General features: G+C 39.0%; 1 protein-coding gene across 5 annotated transcripts in view; it reads left to right on the top strand.

Moving 5' to 3' along the window:
- The window catches only part of DYNC1I1 (dynein cytoplasmic 1 intermediate chain 1), a 335,916-nt gene that overhangs the window by 33,039 nt on the left and 277,751 nt on the right, over positions 1–25,126 (top strand). For 2 of the 5 annotated variants that reach the window (XM_060304623.1, XM_060304625.1), the window contains exons 2-4: positions 7,613–7,729; positions 15,440–15,554; positions 18,223–18,364. In XM_060304623.1, coding sequence (XP_060160606.1) covers positions 7,622–7,729; positions 15,440–15,554; positions 18,223–18,364 — 365 coding nt within the window. In that variant the 5' untranslated portion in view covers positions 7,613–7,621. Of the gene's footprint in view, positions 1–6,668; positions 6,767–7,612; positions 7,730–15,439; positions 15,555–18,222; positions 18,365–25,126 lie in introns of those variants that run through there. The other 3 variants (XM_030857238.2, XM_030857237.2, XM_060304624.1) reach the window with 2 other exon arrangements.

The following is a 25,126-nucleotide window of genomic DNA, read 5'->3' on the forward strand; positions in this document are numbered from 1 at the left end:
AGTGATGGTAGGTCAAACTGCTAGTACCTTAGCATGAATTGAGACAGGGCACCAAACTCCTAGTAGTGGTGTTGCACCTCACTGCCACACACTTGCAGCTAAAAAGACAAATAGTTTCACTTAAGAGTATCCTTCATGAAGCGGAAAAAAATACTAGTTACATTAAATCTCTAACCTTGAGCACACATCTTTTCTGTGTGACAAATGGGGGCATATAAGGCACTTCTGCTGCTTACCAAAGTCCAGTGGTTCTCTAGAGAAAAGCATTTGTGCAGTGTTTGAGTTGTGAGCTAAATTAGCTGCCTTTTTTCAAGAAACACTATTTTTTACTTGAAACTACAATTCATAGACAAACCATGGTTATTTAGGCTTGGTTATTTGGCAGAAATTTTCTCAAAAATCAATGACGTGAGCTTGCCACTTCAAGAACACAATTGACAATATTTGTTGCTAATGATAAAATTTGAGCTTCAAGCAAAAATTAGAGTTTTGGGAAACTTATATCTACCACCATGAGCTGTACAGCTTTACCATACCTAAAGACCCTTCTGAAGAGTTTGGTAATGATAGTACCAAATGTGATTTTTGGATGTTGTACAATGGAATGTGTCGATATTTGAGAAGTCTGCATAATTTTCTAAATAATCAATGCATAATGTTATAAAATCATACATGAATAAAAGATTCATTCAAAGTTTAAAACAGACCAATGGATTTTAATGTAACAAAGTACAAAAAAGTTCATTGACTGGTGTGATTTCAAGATTGCAACTGAACTTTTGGTAACTGCCATTTGTTGATTTTTGGTGTAATATCAAAGAATATCCACAGTTACTTTGAGAGGCTATTCAGATACTCATTGTTTTTCAGAATACACATTCATGTGAGACGAGATTTTCTTTACAACTAAAATAGCACATCACAGCAGATTGAATGCACAAACACCTGTAAGAATCCAGTTGACTTCTTTTAAGCTAGATATTAAAAAGAGAAGTGAAAATATAAAAGAAATACCCTCTTCTTATGATTTTTTTTTTGGTCTTGGAAAGTGTGCCTATTTTTTCATAAAAGTTTTATGTTAAGTAAAAGGTTAGTGTTGTTATTATAGAATTATTAGGTATTTAAAGTTTTATCAGTTTTAATTTTTAACATGGTTGATGTTAATAGATGTAACCCACATAAACAAAAGCTCTTTGAGGTCACTAATAATTTTTAAGAGTCCCAAGGGATGCTGAGACCAAACGTTTGAGAACTCATCTACAATATGAGTAGACGAGGCCTGGGCACCCCCCATGAGATGGATTTTATCAAAATGTTTGTTTTCCCAGTATACTGATGGCTGTACAAATTTAGCATATAACCCTCCCACATCTTTCACCAGCCAAGTCCTGAGATTTCTCTCACCCTCTTTTTATTGACAGTGTGATATAGCTGTAAAAATGGTTGTGGTCCCATTCATCCCTTGGCCTCCCATCCAAGTGGAAGGAGGCAGCTATATTGTATAAGAAGCCAGGCAGGTGCAAGGACGTTGTGAAAGATCAAATTTCTTACATGTACCTAGTGGCAGATGAAAAGTTCAATAGCTGATAGTGAAGAGCTGACAGGAACAACTGTTTTTAAGCAGGAAAAGAGAACTTGTTTCTAGGTAGTTTTTTCAATGCGTCTGGAAACAGCTGGGCAATGACTTAAACCTCCTAGGATTCTGACTTTAAGCTTAAAAATACATTTGCATATGCCAGCATTAGAAATGGAATCTCAAACTGCTGCCAACTTAGACAACTGAAAGGAAATAGAGATCTAGACGGTTGAAAAGCTAAGCCTCAGGAGGTTCTGTTGCTTGGCAGCTGTGTAAACAGAGCTAAACCCTTTGCTTCTCCTCTGTTAGACGCTTGGTTCTAAACAGGATCAAACCATCCCATGACCATATGTGCAGAAATGGAAATGAAGGTGATGGGTCGCATTGTTGGGTTCGAGAAAAGCCGAGCATTTTCCTTTCTTTATGGATGTGTGTGGAGTAAGAAATGTGAAGGAGATGCAGGGTGAATTGAGAAGAAAAGGGCAGGTGTGAGATGACTTCTGTTTTTACCTTCCTGAGTGTCCATGTCGTTCTCTCATGTTTTCCTCCTTCCTTCCTCTCTACGTTCTTTCCTCTTTGAGGCTTAGGACCGTGAGACATTTTTATGATGGAACAGCAGGAGTGACCCTCCCTGTAACCAACTTCTTAACTAAGAAGAAACCATTTCTCCATGTGCCTCTCCATCCTCTGGGGGAAGTGGGTAAGATAGGGGAGGATGCCTGCCTGGGACAGCTTGATACGTAATCCCTATGTTCAACAGAAAAATGGAGAAGAATTTTACTACTACTAAATGACTACATTTAATTGTTTAAAAATATTTTTTTCTTTGAGTCACATCTCTTTAACCACGTGCATTCCATTTTATAACCCATTTAGATTGAGAAGCATGCTATACCTTTAATGCATTTCTCACTGTAACTTTTTAATATTTAATTTATTTTTATAACGGTACGATTGACATAAAACATTATATTAGTTTCAGGTGTACAACATAATCATTTGATATTTGTACATATTGTGAAATGATCACAATAAGTCTGGTTTAACATCTGTCACCATACATAGTTATATAATTTTTTTTCTTGGGTTGAGAACTTTTAAGATATACTCTCTTAACAACTTTCAGATATTCAGTACAGTGTTATTAACTATAGTCACAATGCTGTATGTTACATCCCCATGATTTATTTGTTTTCTCACTGGAAGTTTGTATCTTCGCCCATTTCACTCATTCCCTCACCCCCAGCTCTGAGAACCATCAATATGTTCTCTGTGTCTATGAGCTTGATTTGTTTTGTTTGTTTCTTGTTAAAGTTTTTTTTAGGTTTAGATCCTTTGCAGTGAATTTCGAGGGATGGTTTTGGATATTGAATTAGGGTGGAGTTGGGGGAAAGAGTTTGCTGGGTAAAAAAATAGTAATACTAATAATAATAGTAGAAAAAGAGGAGGAGGCAGAAGGGGAAGAGGGGCAGAAAGAGAAGGAGGAAGAGGACAAGCAACTTTTCTTAGGTGTTTAATATTTGCCAGGCACAGTATTAAGCTCTTGACTTATATTGATTCATTTACTCGGATGATAACAATGGCAGTTTACTGAGCTCAAAGATGGGCTGAAACAAAAGATGTGAGAACTGAAACACTTGGGAGGTTGGATGGAGATGAGTCATAGTGAACAAGGAGATATAAGGTGAACCAGGGGAAAAGAGGGAAATCAGAAGTAGGGAGTTTAAACTTGAAAAAAGTTACAGTTGGGAATTAGGGTATGGAGTCCATACCCTAATTGAGATTAGTAGCTGTTGAGATTTCTGTTGTCAGGTAGGGGTAATTTGCAGGATGAGAAAAGAAAAAAAAAGAGGTGACATTGGATTGTACTCAGTGATAGCTGGAGAACTTGCAGGAGGGCGAGAGCTGAGATGTAGACGTGGGAGGGAATAGGAGCATGAATCGGGCAAGTGCAGGTAGGTTGTGAGAGAATGTGGGCAAAAGGAATGTCACCCTGGAGAGCAGATTTGGAACATGGGACTCTGCTAGGAGAAGAGCTGGGCAGGCATCATAAACAGTGCATCAACTGACCCCGCCATGGATGGAGCTGGGGCGAGACAGCTGTAAGTGTTCCTAAGCCAGGGTAGAGTTGAGCTGTAGTTGGCTGGTGGGTGGGAGAGTAGGTGGATGATCAGACAGGGAGGCGATATACACCTAGAGGTGGGTTTGATTTATCTACTTGACCCCTTGCCATTTGTAAATAAAAGAGACCAGCTTTTTATGTGTGTGCAGCAAGTGAGCAATAATTAACAGCAGGTAGCTTTGACTCTTATTTTCTTAAACTGCGAGCACCAAAATTGCCTTTGCAATGACCTACATTAGCCCCAGGAAGCTCTATAACTCATGTCCTCCATTCTTTGTTCCTCGATTTGCTTTGTTTAATGTGCAGGGAGATTTAGTGGGTCAGACTGGCAAGCCCCCCCGGGAAAGCCTGTGGAGTTCAGTGCTGACACTGCATTTAGTGCCACTATTTAAGCCATTTCACTGTGTGTAAAGCCCATTCATTTACTCTAATGTGTACTTTCCAAACCCTTTACAAGGTGTTCTCTTGAGATTTCTTATTCTCCCAGGTGTTGATGCAAAGTGTCCAGTTTGGAATAGATCCAAAAATCAATAAGTGGAAGGTACTCTGTAGCTGTCTTTTAATGTTGTGCTTCTACTGCCCTTAAAAAGTTAAGTGTTATTTGAAACGTCACTATATAACATAATTTTTTTTAAAGTTCCCTTGGTGTTATTGTTGTTTATTTTTAAAATACTGGCTCTATGGCTGGTAACACCAACTTAAATGACCAACATTGTCAGACAAATTTATCAGTTTTAAGAAGACCTTTGCCCTTTGCAAAAATGTACTGAGAATACACCTTACTTCCCACTGTTGAATGAAGTCCTTCGTAAGAAAATCACAACAAATACAGGATGTTCTATTACATGGTTTGCTCTTTAACAACCATAATATGTAACTGAAGTCATGCCAGATACTTTTGATGGACTGGGAAAGGGAGATAAAAGGGAATGTGGAGGAGAGGGAAACTTCTTAGAGAATTCTAAAGTTTTTCTAAGAAGTCTCCACTGGCTGCTTTCAACATAGGATGACACAACTATTGCTTTAACAGTAATTTTTCTGATCAGACATTTCGTTTTTGACAGCAGAAAAATATCAAAAACATAGATCAGATTGGCCCCCATTGGGGAAGAATATATGTAACTTCTCAGATGCCTTCTGGAATTAGGTTCTAGTTTTCTCCCGTCAGGTTTTTTGGTGTTGAAAATTACTGGCTAACAGTGTTTTAGTGGCAAATGTTACTTTTATCAGTTGTATGGCTTCTCTTGGGGAAAAAATCAGATCTAACTGCTTGGGTCCATGTTCTTCCATGTCAGCCATCAGATTGGAAGCGAATAGAACTGCTTCCCGCAGGCAGAATGTTTCCTCTCTGGCTGGCCTCAGCCACTGCTTTGTTTCCTCAGTTATCTACTTGGCACCTGTAAGGACAATGAATTTGTGACTCAGGTTTAAATAGGCCTTGGCAGGAGACTTCACGCTCCATTCCACAGCCCCAGTCCCCATCCAGCTTCTCAACCCACCTGCAGTGTTGTATCTCTGCGTTCTTTCTGCTCAGAAGTCCTGTTGACACTTAAATTATGACACAGTGAAAGTTTTTTCATCACTTCCTTATTTGCCTTCTCTTCCCAGTTTCACTGACATCCTCTTGACAGTCTCAAAGTTGAATTGTTACTGAATCTTTCTCATGTGCTTCCACATCTAAAGGCTACCAGGAGTCACGTCTTCCTTCTTGGCTGGGCTCTCTTCAGTCCACATTCCCAGCACATTCTGTCTCTACATTCACCTACCATCCCGGTGCAGGTGCAGTCGACCCAGATAGATGTTGGCACCAGCCTCCCCGCAGCTTGTGTATTTCTAGTTTCTGCTCCTATCTGTTTCCCAGGCAGGGACAAGAATAGGCTTAGGCAAATTTGTATTCTGTGTTTGTTTTGTCACTTTCTCTGCTGATTTCCCAACCCTCTTTACACCCAATGGAACTCACTTTTCTGTATTTTCAGGTCTTTGCCACTTGCCTCCACAGGTCCATTCTTACCAACTAAAGTTTGTATTTCTTGACTTGGATTCATCTGCGTCTCTTGTACACAGCCTGCTGGTTCTCTCTTCTGCAGGCCTTTCTGTGTCTCTATCTCCCTTTCCTGTGCTAGTTCCTGACCTTCCATATCCAGTTCAAATTCCACTTCTTCCTTAAAGCTCACCCTCGCCCACTCCACCAGATCTTGATTATTCTCTTGTTCTGCATCCCCTCTGAACTTGTACCTTGGCGATCAGTGGAGTGTAGTGGTGCAGAGCACGGACATGCTTGAATTGACGTCCTTCCATGTATGGACTATGCAGTCTTAGGTCTTGCTGAGTCTCCTTTATCTGAATTGTGAAAAAGGCATTCATAATAATATTGGTCTCCTCGGATTGTTGTATTTAAATTTGATAATAAACGTAAAGTATCTGGCACTCAGTAAGCCGATCTCTCAAGGAGCGTTTCCAGCCACACCACATGCTCACAAAGTTGAGTTATGTACTCCTTGAAGGAAAGAATCTGGCTCTGCTCATCTTTGTACTCGATACCTTAGAGAATGCCTAGCACAGATTAAACATTCAACACATATTTGTTGAAACATGAAGAGCATGATCATGAATAGCAGAGATCGATTATCATGAGCATTATTGCTATTATTTCACAAATCTTTGCCATCACATTATGAGCCAGAATGTGTATGGTAGGACAGTAGGAACACAGTACACTTCCCAACTGTGTGTATTCATCTGAAAGTGTCTTAGGGTGACTGCAGGTTCTTGATTACCTTGTAAAGACAGTGACAGTAAGTTTGAGGATTTTTCATTGCTTTGTATGCCTTTTTTTGCCTTCCCTCGTTTTGTCATCTACTCAGGGACACATTATATATTCATCATAGTTGCATACAAGTAGTATGCAAATGAATACTCGTGACATTTATGGTTAGTTTTTTTTTTTTTTTTTTTTTTACTTTATTTTAGGAATTTGGGTCAGAGAGGAGTTCTTCATGTCTCAGTGTCTCCATTTTCTTAGTTTCCAGTTGGGAGCAGAAAAGAGGCAAATATAATCATTGAGATTGGTGAGAATCTTCTCCAAACTCGTTTTATTTGAAATTTCTGGCACCATCACCACTAGGATCATCATCACCATTAACGTTAAAAATCTTGTTCAGATAAATGGTCCCAAGAACTTGCCATGGTGTTGTCTCCTCATTCATGTGTTCACAAGTATCTTTTGCTTTGAAAAGGGGAAGTGCCAGGATAAGCAATGTTGCATTCAGTATGCAAATGAAAGTCTTATAGAAATAGGTTTGTACTGGAGATGAAATTAATTGTGACAGTTCAGGAGGAGTTTCACAGGAAAAGAAGATTAACATGTTAGGTCTTCAGTGGCTGTCTTCCCTGATGCATATAATATTAGGCAAAATGAAATCTCCATGTGCCCAGTCTCAGTGGAGGAATGTTTGTTGAGCCCATAGAAATTTGAGCAGGGCATGTGTCTAAGAGTTTATGACAGCCTATTTTCTTTTCTCAGTGTGGGGATGAATTGGTCCATTGTCGTCTAAATTGGAAGTCATGGTGATGGTTCTTTTTTGATTCTCTTATTAACTTTTTGTTTAGTTGTTAAGAAACTTGTACGGAAAATGTGTTACTTATTCTGAAGTAAGTTGCTATTATTCTTCAGAACAGAATAGACTATAACACTGTATTTTTTCAAATATTTATGTATACGTGAAAAGGGAAGATTTTATATAGAGGGAGACCAGATCTGACTTATTTGATTCATCAGCAGAGGCTAAGGTATACAATCTGTTATTGCCAGAAAGTTCTATTTTCAAGCTTGATTTCCTTTTGAATGATTTTTGCGATGATAATAGAGAGAAGTTGTTTGTGTATATTCACTTCTTTTCCTCTTTTGCTCCAAGGAAACCAACATGTCTGACAAAAGTGACTTAAAAGCTGAGCTAGAGCGCAAAAAGCAGCGCTTAGCACAGATAAGAGAAGAGAAGAAACGGAAGGAAGAGGAGAGGAAAAAGAAAGAGGTAAGTACTGAGTGCTGGGGTGTTGGGGGGTAGGGGGAAAGGAGAATCACTTGATTCCGAGAGGCTGGTCAAACGGATAAAGAGGACCCTGTAAAAGAATGCTTTTACAATACCTAAATAACATGAGTGATGTCTACATACTGAAGAGTAGTAAAGTCATTGACATCTGCCATGTAGTGGCCAGGCACCACATAAACGGTAGATAGCATTTGGTCCAGAGGTCCCGAACCCCTGGTTTACCCCAGACTTGAATAGAACCCTGAAAGTGGCCTGTGATATCGCTATTGTTAGAAATTCCTTAACCTTTCTGTGTCTCAGTTCCCTGTGTTTAACATGGGAATAGCAGTGTGTTTATTTTGTCTGATCATGAGGATTTAAAAAGTTAATCTTATAAAGCACTTAGCAGTACCTAGGGTATAGTTACTACTTAATAAGTGTTAATGTCAAGGGAAGGTTTTAAAAAAACTACTGGCCAGAACATTTTAGGAGAAAGATAGACAATGATGCCAGTGGATTACCATGATTTCTTTTCTTTTTTTTTTTAAAGTTAAAAGTATTTTCCATCAATTTATTTATTTTTATTAAATTTTTTTTTTATTGGAGTACAGTTGTTTTACAATGTTGTGTTAGTTTCTATTGTACAGCAAAGTGGAGTTCCCTGTGCTATGAAGCAGGTTATTAGTTATCTATTTTATATATATTAGTGTATATATGTCAATCCCAGTCTCCCAATTCATCCCACTACCATGATTTCTTAAATGTATATTTTTTTCAGGGTAAACAAGAATCGTAGGTCTGGTAAAGGGAAAGCTGCATTCTTCTCCTTTGGTTAAGGGGGTGGATAGTATAGTAGACCCCGCTATGTGAGATGTTAAATCTAGAAGAGATTTTAGAGCCCTTCCATTAAGGCCCTTCTTTATGCCAACAAAGCAGCAGAAATCCAGAGGTGAAATGTAGCTTTTCTGCCTGCTAGACCTGAATCCAGGACCCTTGATTCCCAGTTCAATGCCTTGCTGCCATATCATGTTTTTTTTCTACTGTCAGAATCCAACAAATAGTTTATTTTTAATTCTCCAGTTTGTTGTGGTGGTGTAGAAATAGCCCACATCTTGTACAAAAACCAGATGCCACAGATATTTTTGAGTAGTTTTCAAAGAAGGAAACTACATACAGAGTGATATGCTTGTGTGTAATACAAACCAGAGCTGCTTCCCTACTCAGAGTTTTTCTCTTTTTTCTTTTTTTTTTTTTTTTTTGTGGTACATGGGCCTCTCACTGTTGTGGCCTCTCCCGCTGCGGAGCACAGGCTCCGGACGCGCAGGCTCAGCGGCCATGGCTCACAGGCCTAGCCGCTCCGCGGCATGTGGGATCTTCCCGGACCGGGGCAGGAACCCGTGTCCCCTGCATCGGCAGGCGGACTCTCAACCACTGCGCCACCAGGGAAGCCCCAGAGTTTTTCTTTAAGCGAAAAGAAGAATGTGTTTTGATGCCTTACAAGCTAAGTGCTATTTCACACTATAAGGCTGGGAGAACAAGGTAAAAAGGTTTCTAACAATTATTTTCCAACAAAGTAAAACATAATTGAAGTTGTTCTCTAGCCTTCTGGTATCTTGCTTCTCTTGGTACCATTACACTTTGATTGATGTCATAGTTTATTTGTCCTTGACAGCGAGCGTAATGTTTTTCCTTCACAGATCTTTGCTGTTACATATGCAGTCTTGAGTGAAGTAGAGGTGAGAATTGACAAGGAATGGCTATTCATTTCCATGCAAAGCCAAAAAAAGCATTAAGTTATTATGCTCCCTTTCCTTCAGATGTCAACACTTACTGTAGTTTTAAAGCACCTGTTATCCTTTACTAATAACCGGTTTCCTTTTAAACTGACATTCTAATATCCAACTTGAATTCCAAAGAATTACCACAAAATGCGAAGTGATATGGGAAATCTGGTTCCAAATTATGCTGTCTGCTTCATCCTCATCATTTTACACATTTGGGGGGGAAATTACAGGCAAACAAGTCTGGTAGAAACAGGCCACCCTTTTTGTTCCTATACCACGCAGCTTTGATGGGGATTTAGCTTGTTACGCAACAGACAGAGCCCTGGCAGACTGGGGACGGCAGGTGGTGGAGAGTGTGGAACACCTGGACTCTGGGCCTTCCTGGGCCTCTACATAGTTCTGGAATTAAAGTTTTACATAGTCTTAGTTTCCTCATTTCTAAATTGACAGGGTGGTTGAGGCCTGACTCTGCTCTTTGGAGTCCCATGGCAATGTAGAATCCCAGCCTCCCCTCCCCAGAGTCTCTTGATTTGAAATATCTAAATAGGACCAGATTTTGGGATCCACTGCACTGCAGCATCCTGAAGGTGTGTCCTGGCTTTCAGTCCTGTCCCTCTACAGCCACATCTCCTCCACAAAAGATCTTTCCTTGGGTCAGACTATGATGACTTGGTTTGTTCTGAGAAGCCAGTGTTGTCAGGCAGAGGCAGTAGAACTCAGTGGTTATGCAGAGGCTTTCAAGTTGAATGTGGCTAGGAAACCTGGCTCTGCCCTTCGCAGAATGGCCTTGAGTGACTTTGGGACTTCTCTGAACCTGGTTTCCCTTCTGTAAAATGGAGAGAAGAGTGGGTCCTTCCTCATGGAGTTGTGTGAGGATCCGAGGAGATGATGTAAAGCAGTGAAAGATGCAGAGGATCTGGTTGGTGAGAAACAGCTGTTACTCTGCCCCTGAGATGGGCCCTAAATGGGGCCCGTAGAACGGCTGCATACATTCGTCAGGATCAGTGCTAGGGAGGCCGTTATTCAAAAATGCCCCATTATTAGAAGGGTCTTATAATTCAAGGCCCCTAGTTTCCTGGGATGATGGCATTTTGTAGCTGAAAGAAACCTGGAAGTAATCTCTTCTGATCCTTCTTTTTCAAATGCTCTTATGCCCCTGGGGGCTAAGCCTCAGAAGTGGTCCTCCTTTATCTCCAGTCTCAGGAAGGAACCCCTCTTCCAGCCAAGCCAGTTGTCCAAATCAGAAACCTGGGGTCATTCTTTCACCACCCCTTCTCCAGCTCACACTGATCATGGGTCCTAGACAGGCACAGTAGCTCTCCCCTTTCCATTCCATCTCCTTTTTCCCTAAATCCACATTACAGGCAGACTCAGCTTCTTACATTACACCTTATGGGCCATGCTCTCTGTTGACAGGAAGTTTATGAACATTCTCTTCCCTTGGCTTTTGCTGTTCTGTTAACCATATGTCTTTCAGTTCTCATTTCAGATGTCTCTTCCTCTGGAAAGCCTTCTCTAATACCTTTCTCTTAACACATGACTGAGTTAGTCCTATACCCTATCCTTGACCTTATCACATTATTTAGCACCATTTGCTTGTTCATTTGTCTTTTTCTCCTAATAGAGCACAAGCTTTTGGAGACAAGGTTGTATTTTTTCATTACTGAGTCAATGTCCAGCACAGATCCTGCCACACAGTAGGCCTTCAATAAAGGGTTATAGAATTAACGAGTGAATGAATGAATGAACACCTAAACTAGTTAGGGCAGGTCTGAGATGCTGGTCACAGACATTCTTTCCAAGGACCGGAATTTTTTTTCTGCAAATTTCCTTGGAAGCTTCAGATCCCGAGTCTGTGGAATGCTCTAGTTAACTGGCCACGGTCATTGACTCCTAAGTTTAAGATTTTCTAGTTTTTGTGTTGTTTGTAGAGAGTTAGAAATAGCCTTAAGCTTATAAGTTTGATATTTTCCAACTTTATTTAGGCTTATATTTTAAATAAAACAAGTTTAGAATAAAAGGAAACGAAATGCTCTTTAATGCTAATCTGAGTGACAGTTTTTTGCCATGACTGAAAACTAGTGTGAATTGGGACCACCCAGGTTGGTTGTCTCTGCAGAATCCAGAAAACTGTGTACATGTATAACATTACACTCTCTGCGTCTTTGGATGTCAACTGCTTGCTTGGTTGTGGTATTACAGATGAAATCTGATTTTAAAATAAATATAGTGGTCACCATTTACGACACAGAGCCAATGTCATGAAAAATTGGCTTTAAAGCAATGAGGTGTGCTTAATGAGGCCACCCTGAAATTTCGTCCTGTCCTTGGCCGTCTGCCAAATTGCTGCAAGGTAAGATGGACAGAGGCTTCCCGGCCTTTCCTCACTTGTTCGTCTAACAGCTATGCAGCTGTTTTTGGAAAAATGACTGACAATTCTCAGCTGACAAATTTTCTTTCTTCACATACCCTCTCTGGGTCTCAGCTGTGATGCCTCTTCACAAACAGAAATACCATTTGCTGGGAGAGACACCGAGCATATTTTAAATCACTAGTATGCAAAAACTCCTTGTTGAGTCATTAAAATGTATTAGGACTCTGTAGTATTTACTTGGAAAAAACCAGAGGTTTCATGATTAGGGCTTGGTATAACTGCCTTGGATGAAGTAACACATTGTTCAGTTTAAGGTGCTAGTTGGTAACAGTTAGGAACTGCCTTTATTTCCAATAAGTCCCAGTTACCTAACTTTGCATTTTTCCTGGTCAACTTTGAGTGTTGATAGCTTTCCTAAGCTTCTGTTACGTCTAGATGGACATTTATCCTTACTAATATTTGTCATTATATTGTCTGTTTCCTTAAGAATTAAAAAAGGCAGAAGGCAGAGAATGAGTTGTAGAGACACCTTGTATCGTGGGAGTGACACATTGGAGGTGGAGTTTGGGTGTGCTATTTTTGCACAGTGTCTGGCCATGCATGTTGACACGCAGTTTATGTTCTAATATGTTTTTTGAATGCTTAATGATTAAAGTTAGGAGTTCCCTGCTGGTGCAGTGGTTAAGAATCCGCCTGCCAATGCAGGGGACACAGGTTCAATCCCTGGTCTGAGAAGATCCCACATGCCACGGAGCAACTAAGCCCGTGCGTCACAACTACTGAGCCTGTGCTGTAGAGCCCGTGAGCCACAACTACTGAGCCCATGCACCACAACTACTGAAGCCCGCGCGCCTAGAGCCCGTGCTCCGCAACAAGAGAAGCCACTGCAATGAGAAACCCATGCACCGCAATGAAGAGTAGCCACCTCTCTCTGCAACTAGAGAAAGCCTGCGTGCAGCAGCGAAGACCCAACGCAGCCAAAAATAAATATAAAAAAATAAATAGATAAATTTATTTTTTAAAATGATTAAAGTGAGAATAAATTTTAAAACAAACCAGATTCTGTGCCTTTCTGCATAGGACATACATGACAGAAGGTTATAGATATTATGCCCTAAGTTTATTCAAAGGAAGATTAGATGGATCTTTTTCTGTTCACTGTACATAAGCTCCATTAGAATCTCTCGCGTTCATCACCACCGGCACTCCGTTGTCCTTAAATAAGTTTTTGTTGAAAGGATGAGGAAAAGTGGCTTTGTTGTGAGCACTGGGTCACTGGAAACTTAGATGACTCCTCCTCACAGTGGTGGTGTAAAGGGGCTTACTGAATGGACTATAGCTGGTGGAAACTGCTCTGAATGGTGTGTAATTCTTAGATTCTATAGCTATAGAAGAGCAAATACCAAAGGCAGAATATTCATTCATTCAACACATTTTTTTATTGATAATTGTGCACCAACTGTGTCAAGCCTTTATCTGGATGTGTGGATACAGTGGTGAACAAAATAAACACGTTATCTGCTCTCAGTAAAGCTGACAGTCCAGTTATGGCTTAACTCTTCACTGTAAAACCATGCTATTCTGTATTGGCTTCCTGAGATGAATTTTGCTTATCTTCATTTTTTCATTTGTATTTTAGCAGTGGCAGTGATAATTCCCTTTTCTTTCATTTCCCCCTTTTCCTTCAGTCCTTTTTTTAACTTTATGGTATGTGAATACTGATATAGATCCTCACTCTGCAAGGTCCTTTTTCTTATCTTAGTTCTGTCTTTGCCTCTGTTGTATGCATAAGCTTTGGAACTTGCTAGTTTAAATGTTAAAATTGGGAAAGAACGTGAACTTTGATATCTTCCAAGATTAAACTGCCGCTTCAGAATTTTGGGTTATGTGAGAGTGCCTGAATCTTCTAGTATCCTCATTAGCCCTTATCGATCCCCATAATGGCAGTTTTCCCTCTGATGACAGGTAGACTTCAAACATATGACTGCATTTTAAGCCTGAGGCGAATAATAACAGAAGCCTTGAGCCTAGCACTATGTGCAAAGATGCATTTTACTTATAATTGGGGTGTAGGTTACCATCTGGGAGTAAGTCAAGGTTGCATGAACTCTTTCTGCTTTAGATGCCACAACAGAAATTATGCTTACTGCTTTGAAATGTACTTTGCACTCCTAAAAGAGGTAATGTGTCTGTTAGGGAGCCCAGCTTGCCCCTGGGGAGAAAGGTGTGTCTGATAACTGGATAATTGGCTTTTAACAAGCTCTAAGACAACTTCATGCGTGTAAACTCACAAAGCCTTGTCGTGAGGTAGCTGCACATCAAATAGGATGTTATCGTGTTTCAGATGTGGGGCAAATGCCTTGTCTTAAGTAGTAATTGTGTTATGAAAAAGAAAAGAGACCCGAGAATTCCCCCCAGAATTCCACCACTAACCTTCTTTAACCTGTATTGTGACTTGTTGCTATCCTATAAAAAGACAAACTGGATCTGACTATAAGAGGCTCAGACAAGATGTGTTTTTAAGATAGAACTTGGGGAAAGAATGTCTCTCTCCTAAATGATTTTTTGTTTTGTATTTTTCTACACGATAATTTTCTCCTTTGAGTTAATATGTATAATGGAAGCCTATGAAAATCAGAATTGGGCTTCCCTGGTGGCGCAATGGTTGAGAATCTGCCTGCCAATGCAGGGGACATAGGTTTGAGCCCTGGTCTGGGAAGATCCCACATGCCGCGGAGCAACTGGACCTGTGAGCCACAATTACTGAGCCTGCGCGTCTGGAGCCTGTGCTCCACAACAAGAGAGGCCGCGATAGTGAGAGGCCCGCGCACCGCGATGAAGAGTGGCCCCCGCTTGCCACAACTAGAGAAAGCCCTCACACAGAAACGAAGACCCAACACAGCCATAAATAAATAAATAAATAAATTTAAAAATTCACGACATATGTCAATATTTAGAAAAAAAAAAGAAAATCAGAATTAAGCAACAATACTTACATCAGTATTGTTCACATGCTTTAATAAACATTTTAGCTTGGTTTATTTAAACCATGGTAAACTTAGATTACTGATATAATAGTGTATTGTACAGTAACAGATTTTCATAACTAGCTTTACTTTTTAGTCAGATCCCAATAATTCGTTGTTTGCATAATTCCAAACATGACCCATGAATATTACAAACACACTCATCAAGAACTGATCATATGTCTTCCCAGAAGGGACAAGGGGGTTTAAAAAACCAGACAGAATTTTTAAAAAAATCACATCCCAGTTAGAAATATTTTGCTGTGATGGTTTCTTCCGAAACTGAGTGAGTAAAACTCTTATACCATGTGATAGAGACAGGAAAAAGCCTTCAACCAAAGGAGAAAGTACTGGGTTAGTGATTATTAAATGGAGCAGTTACAGTGTTTTTTCATCCTTTATACACATGATTATATCTATTTAGGGCTTTTGCCTGGTGTTTTCTGCCATGCATTTATCAGTTTCAGCCAGGAAAAGCATACCTTTAACTCTGTTATTCACTTTTCTTACTGGCATCTACTTTTTGTAGGCTGATATGCAGCAGAAGAAAGAACCAGTTCAGGATGACTCTGACCTGGATCGCAAACGCCGAGAGACAGAGGCTTTGCTGCAAAGCATTGGGATATCGCCGGAGCCCCCTCTAGGTACTTAAAAGTGCTTTGTGTTACTATTTCCTCAGATTTGACTTGTGTGGGATATACCATGTCCAGCATTTACTATTCTTTTACGTCTATTTTTGTTTTTATTTTGTAAGAACCGCTTTGGCTTATGGGTCAGATGTATTTATTTTTGGATTTGAGGGGGCTGGAAGGAAACAGGAGGACAGGTTGTAGAGTTGTTAGCAGTTTCCTGCTTATTGGCTGATTCTGCAGTCAACCTTCTCCACTGTGTTATTTGTTAAATGAGTTGCCACATGGTAAATACAAGAAATCTCGAAATTAAGAAAAAAAAATTGTTCTTCATTTTCATTGCTGAATCCCTGCCTCTCTCTGCCAACCTAAATACTGTGAATCTGGTTATGAATTTCATAACCACCACAGACATAGTTATTCCATGATGAAAATAGAATGCTCGATGGTAAATTTGAAGGAAAACTTAGAAGGGTGACAGATTAGCAGCTAATTAACAAGTTTAAATTTCTTTGACTCTGTTGTATATCTTGGTTTCATTGCTCATCGGCATTTTTACTGCAGCACCCTTCCTCCAACTCATTCACTCCTAGTTAATTATCCATGACCTCATTTTATCCAGGGTTTGGATATTCAACTATTTGTTTTATTTGTGTTGAAGGTAACTTGTACATAATGTGTTTACTCTGTCACTTAACTATATATCACTCATGTGATAAGTTATTTTATTTTTCTTTATCCATTTGCTTTCCATACATTTTAGAGTAATCCTAGGGTGTCTGTAAAACTACGTGATATCCAATATAGTAAAACAAAAACTTTAAAGTAATACATATAAATAAATGCAGTACAGGTCTCCTTTTATCAGTGGTTTGTCTTCTTTTATTTCCATCATTGGCTTTTATATTAAAATAAATTTTCATGTATTTCCATAATTAACAATAAAAATTATCCCATGTAGAACAAAATGGCAAGTGTTTATATCACTATAAGAAAAAGAGCAATATATCATAAGTACACAAATTATTAAGTATTGCTGAATATAATTTAATACATACACACAAAACTAAAACACCATGAAAAGGCATTTTATACTCAACCTCAGTTTGTAGTAGGTAAAATCATATGTCTAACAATGATATAATGAACCCCAATAAGACGTTGATTATTTTGTTAGCTTCTTTGTGGTATGAAAGAGGTAAACTATGGGATATTTGAGTGATGGACCTTCTTTGAGGAGCTGACAGATTTTTTTATTACTTAGTTGACAAGTGATGTATATTAGACACTTTGCAATTGTATTTTTGCCTCAAAATAGCCTTTGAAGTTCTGCTGCAATGTGAACACTGGTTAAACCCAATAGTAGAATATCTATTCTCCCCTAACCTGCATAAAGCCAGCAATTAAACCTTAAGAGCAAAACAGTTTAAACATCCCTAAACCATGACCAAATTCTGAACTATCCCTGCATCCCTGCCAAAGGGCCCTGGCAAGGGTGGACTCCATTTTCAATTTTCATCCATGTCTCCGACTGACCCTCTGACTTATTGCAGAGGGTAATCAGTGAATTAATTGTAGAACCACGTGAAAATTCCTAGTTACTTGACAGATCTGCCATTGTGTTATAGGATTTGGACAAAATAGTTAAACCCTTTACCTTATTAAATAAATAAAAGGAAATTGCACATGATTGAAACCAAATGGGAATCTACACTACGTACTGAAGTTTCTTTCTGCCCATATGGCTTCTTTGGCATGTGTGATACTGAGAACCCGTTCTCATCTGGCCTGCAGCCACCTTGGCTATTTGGGGCAGCTTCTATCTGAAGGACATTTGGCTTGTATCTGAAGGATAGAGAAAAAAATACATTTGCATTTCCTTTAGTTTTTTCCTTTTATTATCCTTGCTCTCAGACTTTCAGCTTGCACTGACCTTGATCTTTGAACTTGCTTCTCCTGTCTGCAGAACGGCAGTTTGCTTATGTGCACATGGCAGTGCTTTCTAGAGCTGCCAGAAGCAAAGGAACACAATTCACAAACACAGTAAACATTACAACGGGATGAAACTGTTAATTAAGTGTAAAAATAAAGCAGCCTGGCATTTTGCTTTGTTTTGAAAGAGATTTTTAAATTACCAGGTTCAACATTTACCCTTTCTCTATCTGTCACTTAGTCTCTCACAGCAAATGCAGTTTATACTCCGTGGACAATAGATTTCCCTCCAAGTGCAGACATACAACAGCCTTTTCTGACTCCCTGTGACCATTTAAAATTATTCAGAATCACTTATTTTATAATCTTTTAAAGTTTTATAGACACCTCATTTTATTTTTTAATAGGTCACATCTATACTAACAAAATAAAGTGGAGAATTAGAAGTATCTGGATAGTTCATGCTAGAGAGAGATTTGACTTGAATTATCTGGGTAACTGTTTTGATTCTCCATGTTACTTTGTTAAGGTGGACATGGCCTTAGAATCCCTAAGTTAATTCTGTCTAAATTCATTTCAAATTTTAATTTCCAAAATATGAAAAATTCACTTGACTTTCTTCCTTTTCTTTTCTTTTCTTTCCTTTTTTTTTTTTTTTTTTTTCCTTATCCCATCTCAATCTCTCCTGGCCATACAACCACTTTAATTTGGGCCCATTTGTTTTGATTTGTTTGACGCTGCTCTTCCCCAGTGCAGTCGCTGCATTTTTTAACATGGGATACCTGTTATTTTCATTATTTAGTCCCAACCCCTATGTCTCCCTCCTCGAAATCAGTGAGCACTCCCAGTGAAGCTGGAAGCCAAGACTCAGGCGACCTGGGACCATTGACAAGGTAAGAATTTCCCCTTTACAAAGGCCATGGTGGGGTGTCAATAATACAAGCCCCCCCCCCCGGCCAAAAAAAAGGCCTGAAAACCACATCATTCTGTTGTACACTGTTAAATGTGCATGCATCTTCAGCGTATCAGTCATTTTATGTTTACATTTATGGTGGCTTACTATTTTTGGTGGCATAGCACTGAATTTGAACCCTAGAAATGATAAACTTATATATTATCCTTCCGTGAATGGGCTAATTTAGCACCATGTACCTTGTTTCACAAACACAGACATATCCATTAGCTTAGGCCTACAAGAAAGCAGGGAAGGACCAAAGACAAATGGAATATATATCCAGCTTCTTCTTATTCCACTTTGGTTTTGGTTTCCATGAGAATCTTTACGACTAGAACACTGAGATGTTCTAACCCTAAATTTAATTTTTCAAAAGTCTTGTTTATTTGCTTAATAGAGTTGATTAATTTGAGAACTGGGTCCCCAAAGTGTTTTTATTATCATTACTAATTATTATAATCATCAGGATTGACTGCTCTGATTTTGTCAATTGCCAGATTTTTATTACACTAGGTATATTCCAAGATTATGTAATTAGCTTCTCAAAGCGGATATAGACATTCTCTAATTTGACCACTGAGGGGACATCCAAAATGTAAAGATGTAAGGAGAGAAAGGAGAAGGCTCATTAATATGCATGGAGTCATGGAAACTTTGTTAATCCAGGTGCCTTCAGCAGGATTCCCACGAGGGTGCCTATAGGCAGGTGATAGAGATGAGTGGGGAGGGGGCCTGTGGCAGCTGGTTAGCAGGCACTCCCTTTATAAAGGTCAGATGTCTCCTCACAGCTCAGGCTGGTTGAGCTCAGGTGGGAACATGGACCCAGTTCTTACACATCTTTCAATTTTTCATGAGAAGCTAAAAATTCAAGTATTTGTGCAACAGTCTCCTAAATGTTAACTGTTAATGACTTTGTTAAAAAGTAGTTGTGGGCTAGATCTTGTTGACAGTTTGTGGCCTCTCTCTTTGACTCTTAATTTTTTAAAAATCATGAAATATTTTAATAAAATTTCAAATAAAAGAAACAATCATCCACAACACCACCATTCTGAGAAATCAGCCTTTGCCTTGTCAATGTACCTTTCAATCCTTGTCTCCCTGTGTACATTTCTTGCTACCATATTATGTTCCTGGAGGAGAGGTATACAATTTTGCATTTTTCTCTGTAAACACATTATCACAAGCATTATGTTCTGAAAGTCCATTGTTTCCAGAAAAGCGTAGGCAATTTTGGTAGAGAAAACTATGGAAATGAGAATAGTATTAGCCTGTGCTGTAGGCCTGTTTTTTGCTTTCTGAAACCAACGTGTAAGACTGAATTGATCTCACCAATATCTGCCTGTTGGTGTGTTTCAGACTTGAGTGTTTTGTTTTGATAGGGCCTTTTGAAACCAGTGGACACTGCTTTCAATTTGAGAAAAGTGAAAGTAGAGACTTTTGTGGGCACCAGGCTGGTTTATGTTAGTTTATGTTAGCCTTTGTGATTTGGGGTAGCACACGTCTTCTCTCATCTTTTGCTTTGAACACTTCAAAAGGTCTTTGAGGGGGAAAAAAAGTAATAATAACACAGCATGTACCATCTAACATTTATACAAGAGCAGGCACAATATAATCACATTCCTTAGGGGGTCGTTGGCCTGTCATTAAGTTAATATATTTGCCTGTTTCTGTACAACGATGGTGTTGTGTCAGTGATGCTTAGTGTCAACGGGTGCAGTTGGCAGCATTAAATACTGTTACTGACTTCATAGTTGATGAGCCCTTTTGAAAACTTCTAGAGAAAGCTGACCTATGCTGTTAGCACTCTGGGGACAGCAGCAGTTATTCCTTCTGAGAGAACATCATTTCATTTCTTTCCACTTCTTACATGATTTTTTAACTTAATCACTTTGGAAGAGGTGCTGTCTACTCCTACCCCACACAAACTCCAACTAGCTTCAATTCTTTATAGGAACATTTTGGCAAGCGTAGGCAACTAGAAGTCAATGAGTATCTCCCTTGCTAAGTGCAGGTTTCATAGAAATGCAAGGAAACTGGCATTGAGGAAATGATGATTTTCAGAAAAACTAAGGATAAAATTGGCTTGAGACGGCATTAGGAATAACTTAGTAAATCTTGCCCTTGTTGTTGTTGTTGTTTTTTTTTTTTTTGGCGGTACGTGGGCCTCTCACTGTTGTGGCCTCTCCCGTTGCGGAGCACAGGCTCCGGACGCGCAGGCCCAGCGGCCATGGCTCACGGGCCCAGCCGCTCCGCGGCATGTGGGATCCTCCCGGACCGGGGCACGAACCCGTATCCCCTGCATTGGCAGGCGGACTCTCAACCACTGCGCCACCCGGGAAGCCCCTTGCCCTTGTTTTGAACTTAGGAACATTCCGCCCAAATTTATGTTTTTGCTTCCATGAAATATATTTGAGAGTTAAATTTCAGAAGAATGTTATATTTCAGTTTTTAAAATTCCACTTGGAATGTCTTTTTCTGTAGAAGAAACATCTTTTGAAAACAGTTACTATTAACTCTAACACTTCATAAAACATGAGGCTGAGAAAAAACTTGGTAATTCCTAAGAATGTAACTCTATAGTCATAAATTTGCATATTTGTGTAGAATTTGGACCTTTTGAGAAATGGAAAATCTTTCAGAAGATAACTTAGGAGTCAAATCAACATATCTGGTCCTACCTAAAGGGGCACATAAATTCTGTCATTCATTTGCCAACATTTCAAACCAAAACTACAATTTTCTTTTCAGAGCCAAAATTGGGAAACATTTCTTATATAAGCCCTGTAAGTGGTTAATTTGGAAATGGGCATACTTAATGTACCCTATTATAAAGAGAAGGTTAGAATAGTGCTTTAAAAAATCAGGTATAACAAAATTTTCTTTTATTGATTTAGTAAATTTTCTAAATTGAGTGAATAGAGTAGGTATATCTAATATTTTTTCAATTATACTAGTGTGATTTAATTTTTAAACTTACAGTGTCATTATTTGTGTTCCAATTTCTGCTTCTGTTATTATGGCCTGCTTCTCATTTACAACTTACATTTGTGGTGCTTTTCTCTTTCTCTTAATTAGTTTTTGTAGAACCAATTAATCATTGCTCATTTAAATATACTGGACAAAAGAACAAGCTCTTGGGTTTCAAAAAAATCAATTTATTAATAAAAAATTTAAAAGACTAGTTCTACAAATAAAAGTAGATGAAAAAAATGCTAAACATACTATTTGCAACTGGAATCCAACACAATATTAAAAGGATACAATGTTATGCTTGGGATATTGACTCAAAAATTGGGATCGATTAAATAATTCAAGGATATTTTAGTATAGGAAAACATGTTATCATAATTCAGCCTAGGAAAAGGTCAAAGAGGGAAAAGTAAATATTGCAGTATATTCTGAATTGGTACTTGCAAAACTTAAACATCTAGTCCCATATTTTAAAACTTAGTAAACTAGGAATAGAAATGTTTTTCTCAATATGATAAAGAATATTAATTTCAAACCAACAGCTTACATCCTTTATACATGAGAGTGAAGCAGTAGCACTTTATAGCTCTCAAGCAAGAATGACTTATGGTTAGTTGAATACATGTCTCTCTTCCTCAGGGAATGTCAGGTCCTTGAGAGCAGGGAGTAAGTGATATTTGTGGTTGTATCCATATAGTAGGTATTCATTAAATGTTTGTTGAGTGAATCAAGTATCCTCCTGCTTTTTACAGATCAGGGCACTGAGACACAGAGAGAATAAGTAATTTTCTCAAGCTCACACAGGACATAGCTACAGTGCTATGTTTGAACCTGGGCAGGATGATACAAGTTTCCACAATCTATACCTCAACCCTACATCAGCTCTGACGACAATCGATAAAAGTGATGCACAGCCTACTCTGTTAGGTTACTGTGATTAAACAAATAAATATCTGTTAAGCACTTGGAAAGGAGGCTGGCATATATTAAGTATATGTGAGTTTTAGCTATTACTGTTCTTTTTTTCGTGCTTTGATTTAGCCCAGCCCTTAATCCCTAACCTTCAGGTATTCCACCAGAAATGAATCTAAGTGAGAATCATTCAGCCCACATTTATCCTTATTCACATGGATGGCTCACAGGGGACTTTGCACCAGGGCTCTTCTCATGTTTGGCTGAGATTCCAAAACTAAATTAGAGGCTGCACTGGCCTGTGGCAACTAGGAGAGTATTGACATCATAAAGTTTACTGTATACCAGAGCATAGGCTACACACTGTCCCAAACCTGATTCAAGAGGAAGACTTTCAAAAGGATTTCAAAGGTAAAACATGCCTCAATGTGATAACGTATCGTGCAATCTCTTGTTACAATAACACCCATCCCGTAACCTCCTTAAAAAAACAGTCACAGGGGAGATTATTCATGCTTGTCTTTTGTGACAAGTGACATGGGGTGGACGGATAGTAATACAGTTGATTTTTATCTTCCTTTTGGACCCTCTGTAGCCTTAACACTATCACTAAGTTCTACTTTCCAATCAATCAAGGACACTCAAGTACCACCGCATTTTATTTTTAATAATCTCTTATTATTATAGAAAACAATATCAGTTCATTTTATACAATTAGAAAATATAGACAAGCAAAAATAGAAAAAAATCATATTCCTACAGAGAATATGCATTAGCACTCTTAATACCTTAGTGTATATTCTTTCACACAATATATATGTCATCATATATACGATAAATGATATCATACTGTACAAACTGTTGAACTTACTTTTCTATTCAGGTATCTCTATTTTTCCATTTCAGTACATTTTCATCTTATCTAGTATCTATACCATCTTCAAATTTCCCCAGTTGCTCCCAGCATAATCCCATTATATTTAAAATTGATGCCTGTCTTTCCAGCCATCAGCACCTATTAACCAAAATGCTTATGTCCATAGATTTTCTCTAGAGAGGTGAAGCCCCTCCCAAGGGGACCTTAGATGTAGCAACAGAAGAAATGTCTTCTGAAACACTTAACAGGGGAACAAAGGTACAGAGTGGATTAGAGGTCTTTCAGGCTTCCAGCTTCATGTGGACTCCAGATCAGAACTGGGACAGATGTCTGCAGATCCTCTCCTGTTCAGTTTGAACATTAGGTCTCTATATAGTTAATATTAAGTATGATGTTGACAGAATACTTTGGGTAAAATTCAGATATTTGATAAACTCTGCCTTTCCCTGATCTACTTACTGCCTAGTGAACTCTGAACTCACAAATAAGGAAATTAGAATAATTTATTCATGGTCAGCTTGTGCTGGCTGCACCTGGTCACCACTTTTCTCTTGTAATTTGAGGAGAGGAAAATATGCTCAGGGACCACATGGGCTTAATGCCCGACAGAAAATCCTCAGGACTTTTTTTTTTTTTTTTTTTTTTTTTGCTGTACGCGGGCCTCTCACTGTTGTGGCCTCTCCTGTTGCGGAGCACAAGCTCCGGACGCGCAGGCTCCGGATGCGCAGGCTCAGTGGCCATGGCTCACGGGCCCAGCCGCTCCGCAGCATGTGGGATCTTCCCGGACCGGGGCACGAACCCGTGTCCCCTGCATCGGCTGGTGGACTCTCAGCCACTGTGCCACCAGGGAAGCCCAATCCTCAGGACTTCTAACTTCATCCACAATTGAACTCCATAGGATTCCCTGGCACTACCTGAACCTCAAAGGATTTTTAACTCTTTTTGGTGAAAACATCACTATCTTTCCCTGATGAATCAGAAGCTAAAGGGAAGACTGTAAGGAGGTTTTAGTAAAGGTAGAAAAGTACAATTCAATAATGCAAAACCTTGGGGGAAATTTAATAAAGACGAGTAAGATTTTGTGCATCCAAAATTCCTTAAATGATCATTATGTAGAGAGAAGCCAACAGGATGCTACCAGCTAGTTGGACTTCAGGGAGACTGAAATCACTGATTCGAGGCTGATTAAAAGTCAGTCTCTTTGGAAATCAAAATAAAGTGTACACTCTAGGGTTTTCTCTTTATGTAGCACATAGACTGATTAGTTAAAAATTGTTGATATCCTGTCACTCTGTCTCAGGCAGAGAGTGCTGTATATACCCATCTGGTTATAGTTATAGGGTAAACATCTATTTTTATCAAGGAGTTGCTGAGATTTCTTCTAGAGAGACTGCCTGCTTGACAGCAGGTCCTCTGTGTAAGATTTGGGGAAAACACATCCTTGCTCTGTGATGGGAAGTCTTGCATTTCTTTTTGAATTCAGCTCAGATGGACTCCCTCTATGGCTTAGTGTAGCCTGTATCAGAGCTCCATGTTAGGGCTTTAGCCAACAGAGGGAAGATTCTCACACAGTAAATGAAGAAAGAGGCTTTTTAAAAAGAGCCTGGTATGAGTGTGTATTGCACTGTTCCAATTTTACTGCTGACACTGGAAAAAATCTTTATCATTGTCCTTGCCAGACCAAAGTAAGGAAATCATTGAGGCTGGGAAGTAAAACATTAACTCATTATTTAAATGTCATTCTTAATTAGTTGACATCACGTTAATGATTCTGACGGATTGAGTGATGTGATGGATTTTAAAACGTCCTTATTATTCACTGTATTACTTTTGGAAATGGCACTTAGAGGAAGAATTTGGGGATGATGTTCACTGGAGATTTTCTGTTTGGCACTATGCTCACATTGGCCCAAACTGTTTTCTTTATCTGATTAGTGACGA

The sequence above is a fragment of the Globicephala melas genome, chromosome 9 (assembly GCF_963455315.2).
Source record: "Globicephala melas chromosome 9, mGloMel1.2, whole genome shotgun sequence".
In the NCBI taxonomy this organism is placed as follows: domain Eukaryota; kingdom Metazoa; phylum Chordata; class Mammalia; order Artiodactyla; family Delphinidae; genus Globicephala; species Globicephala melas.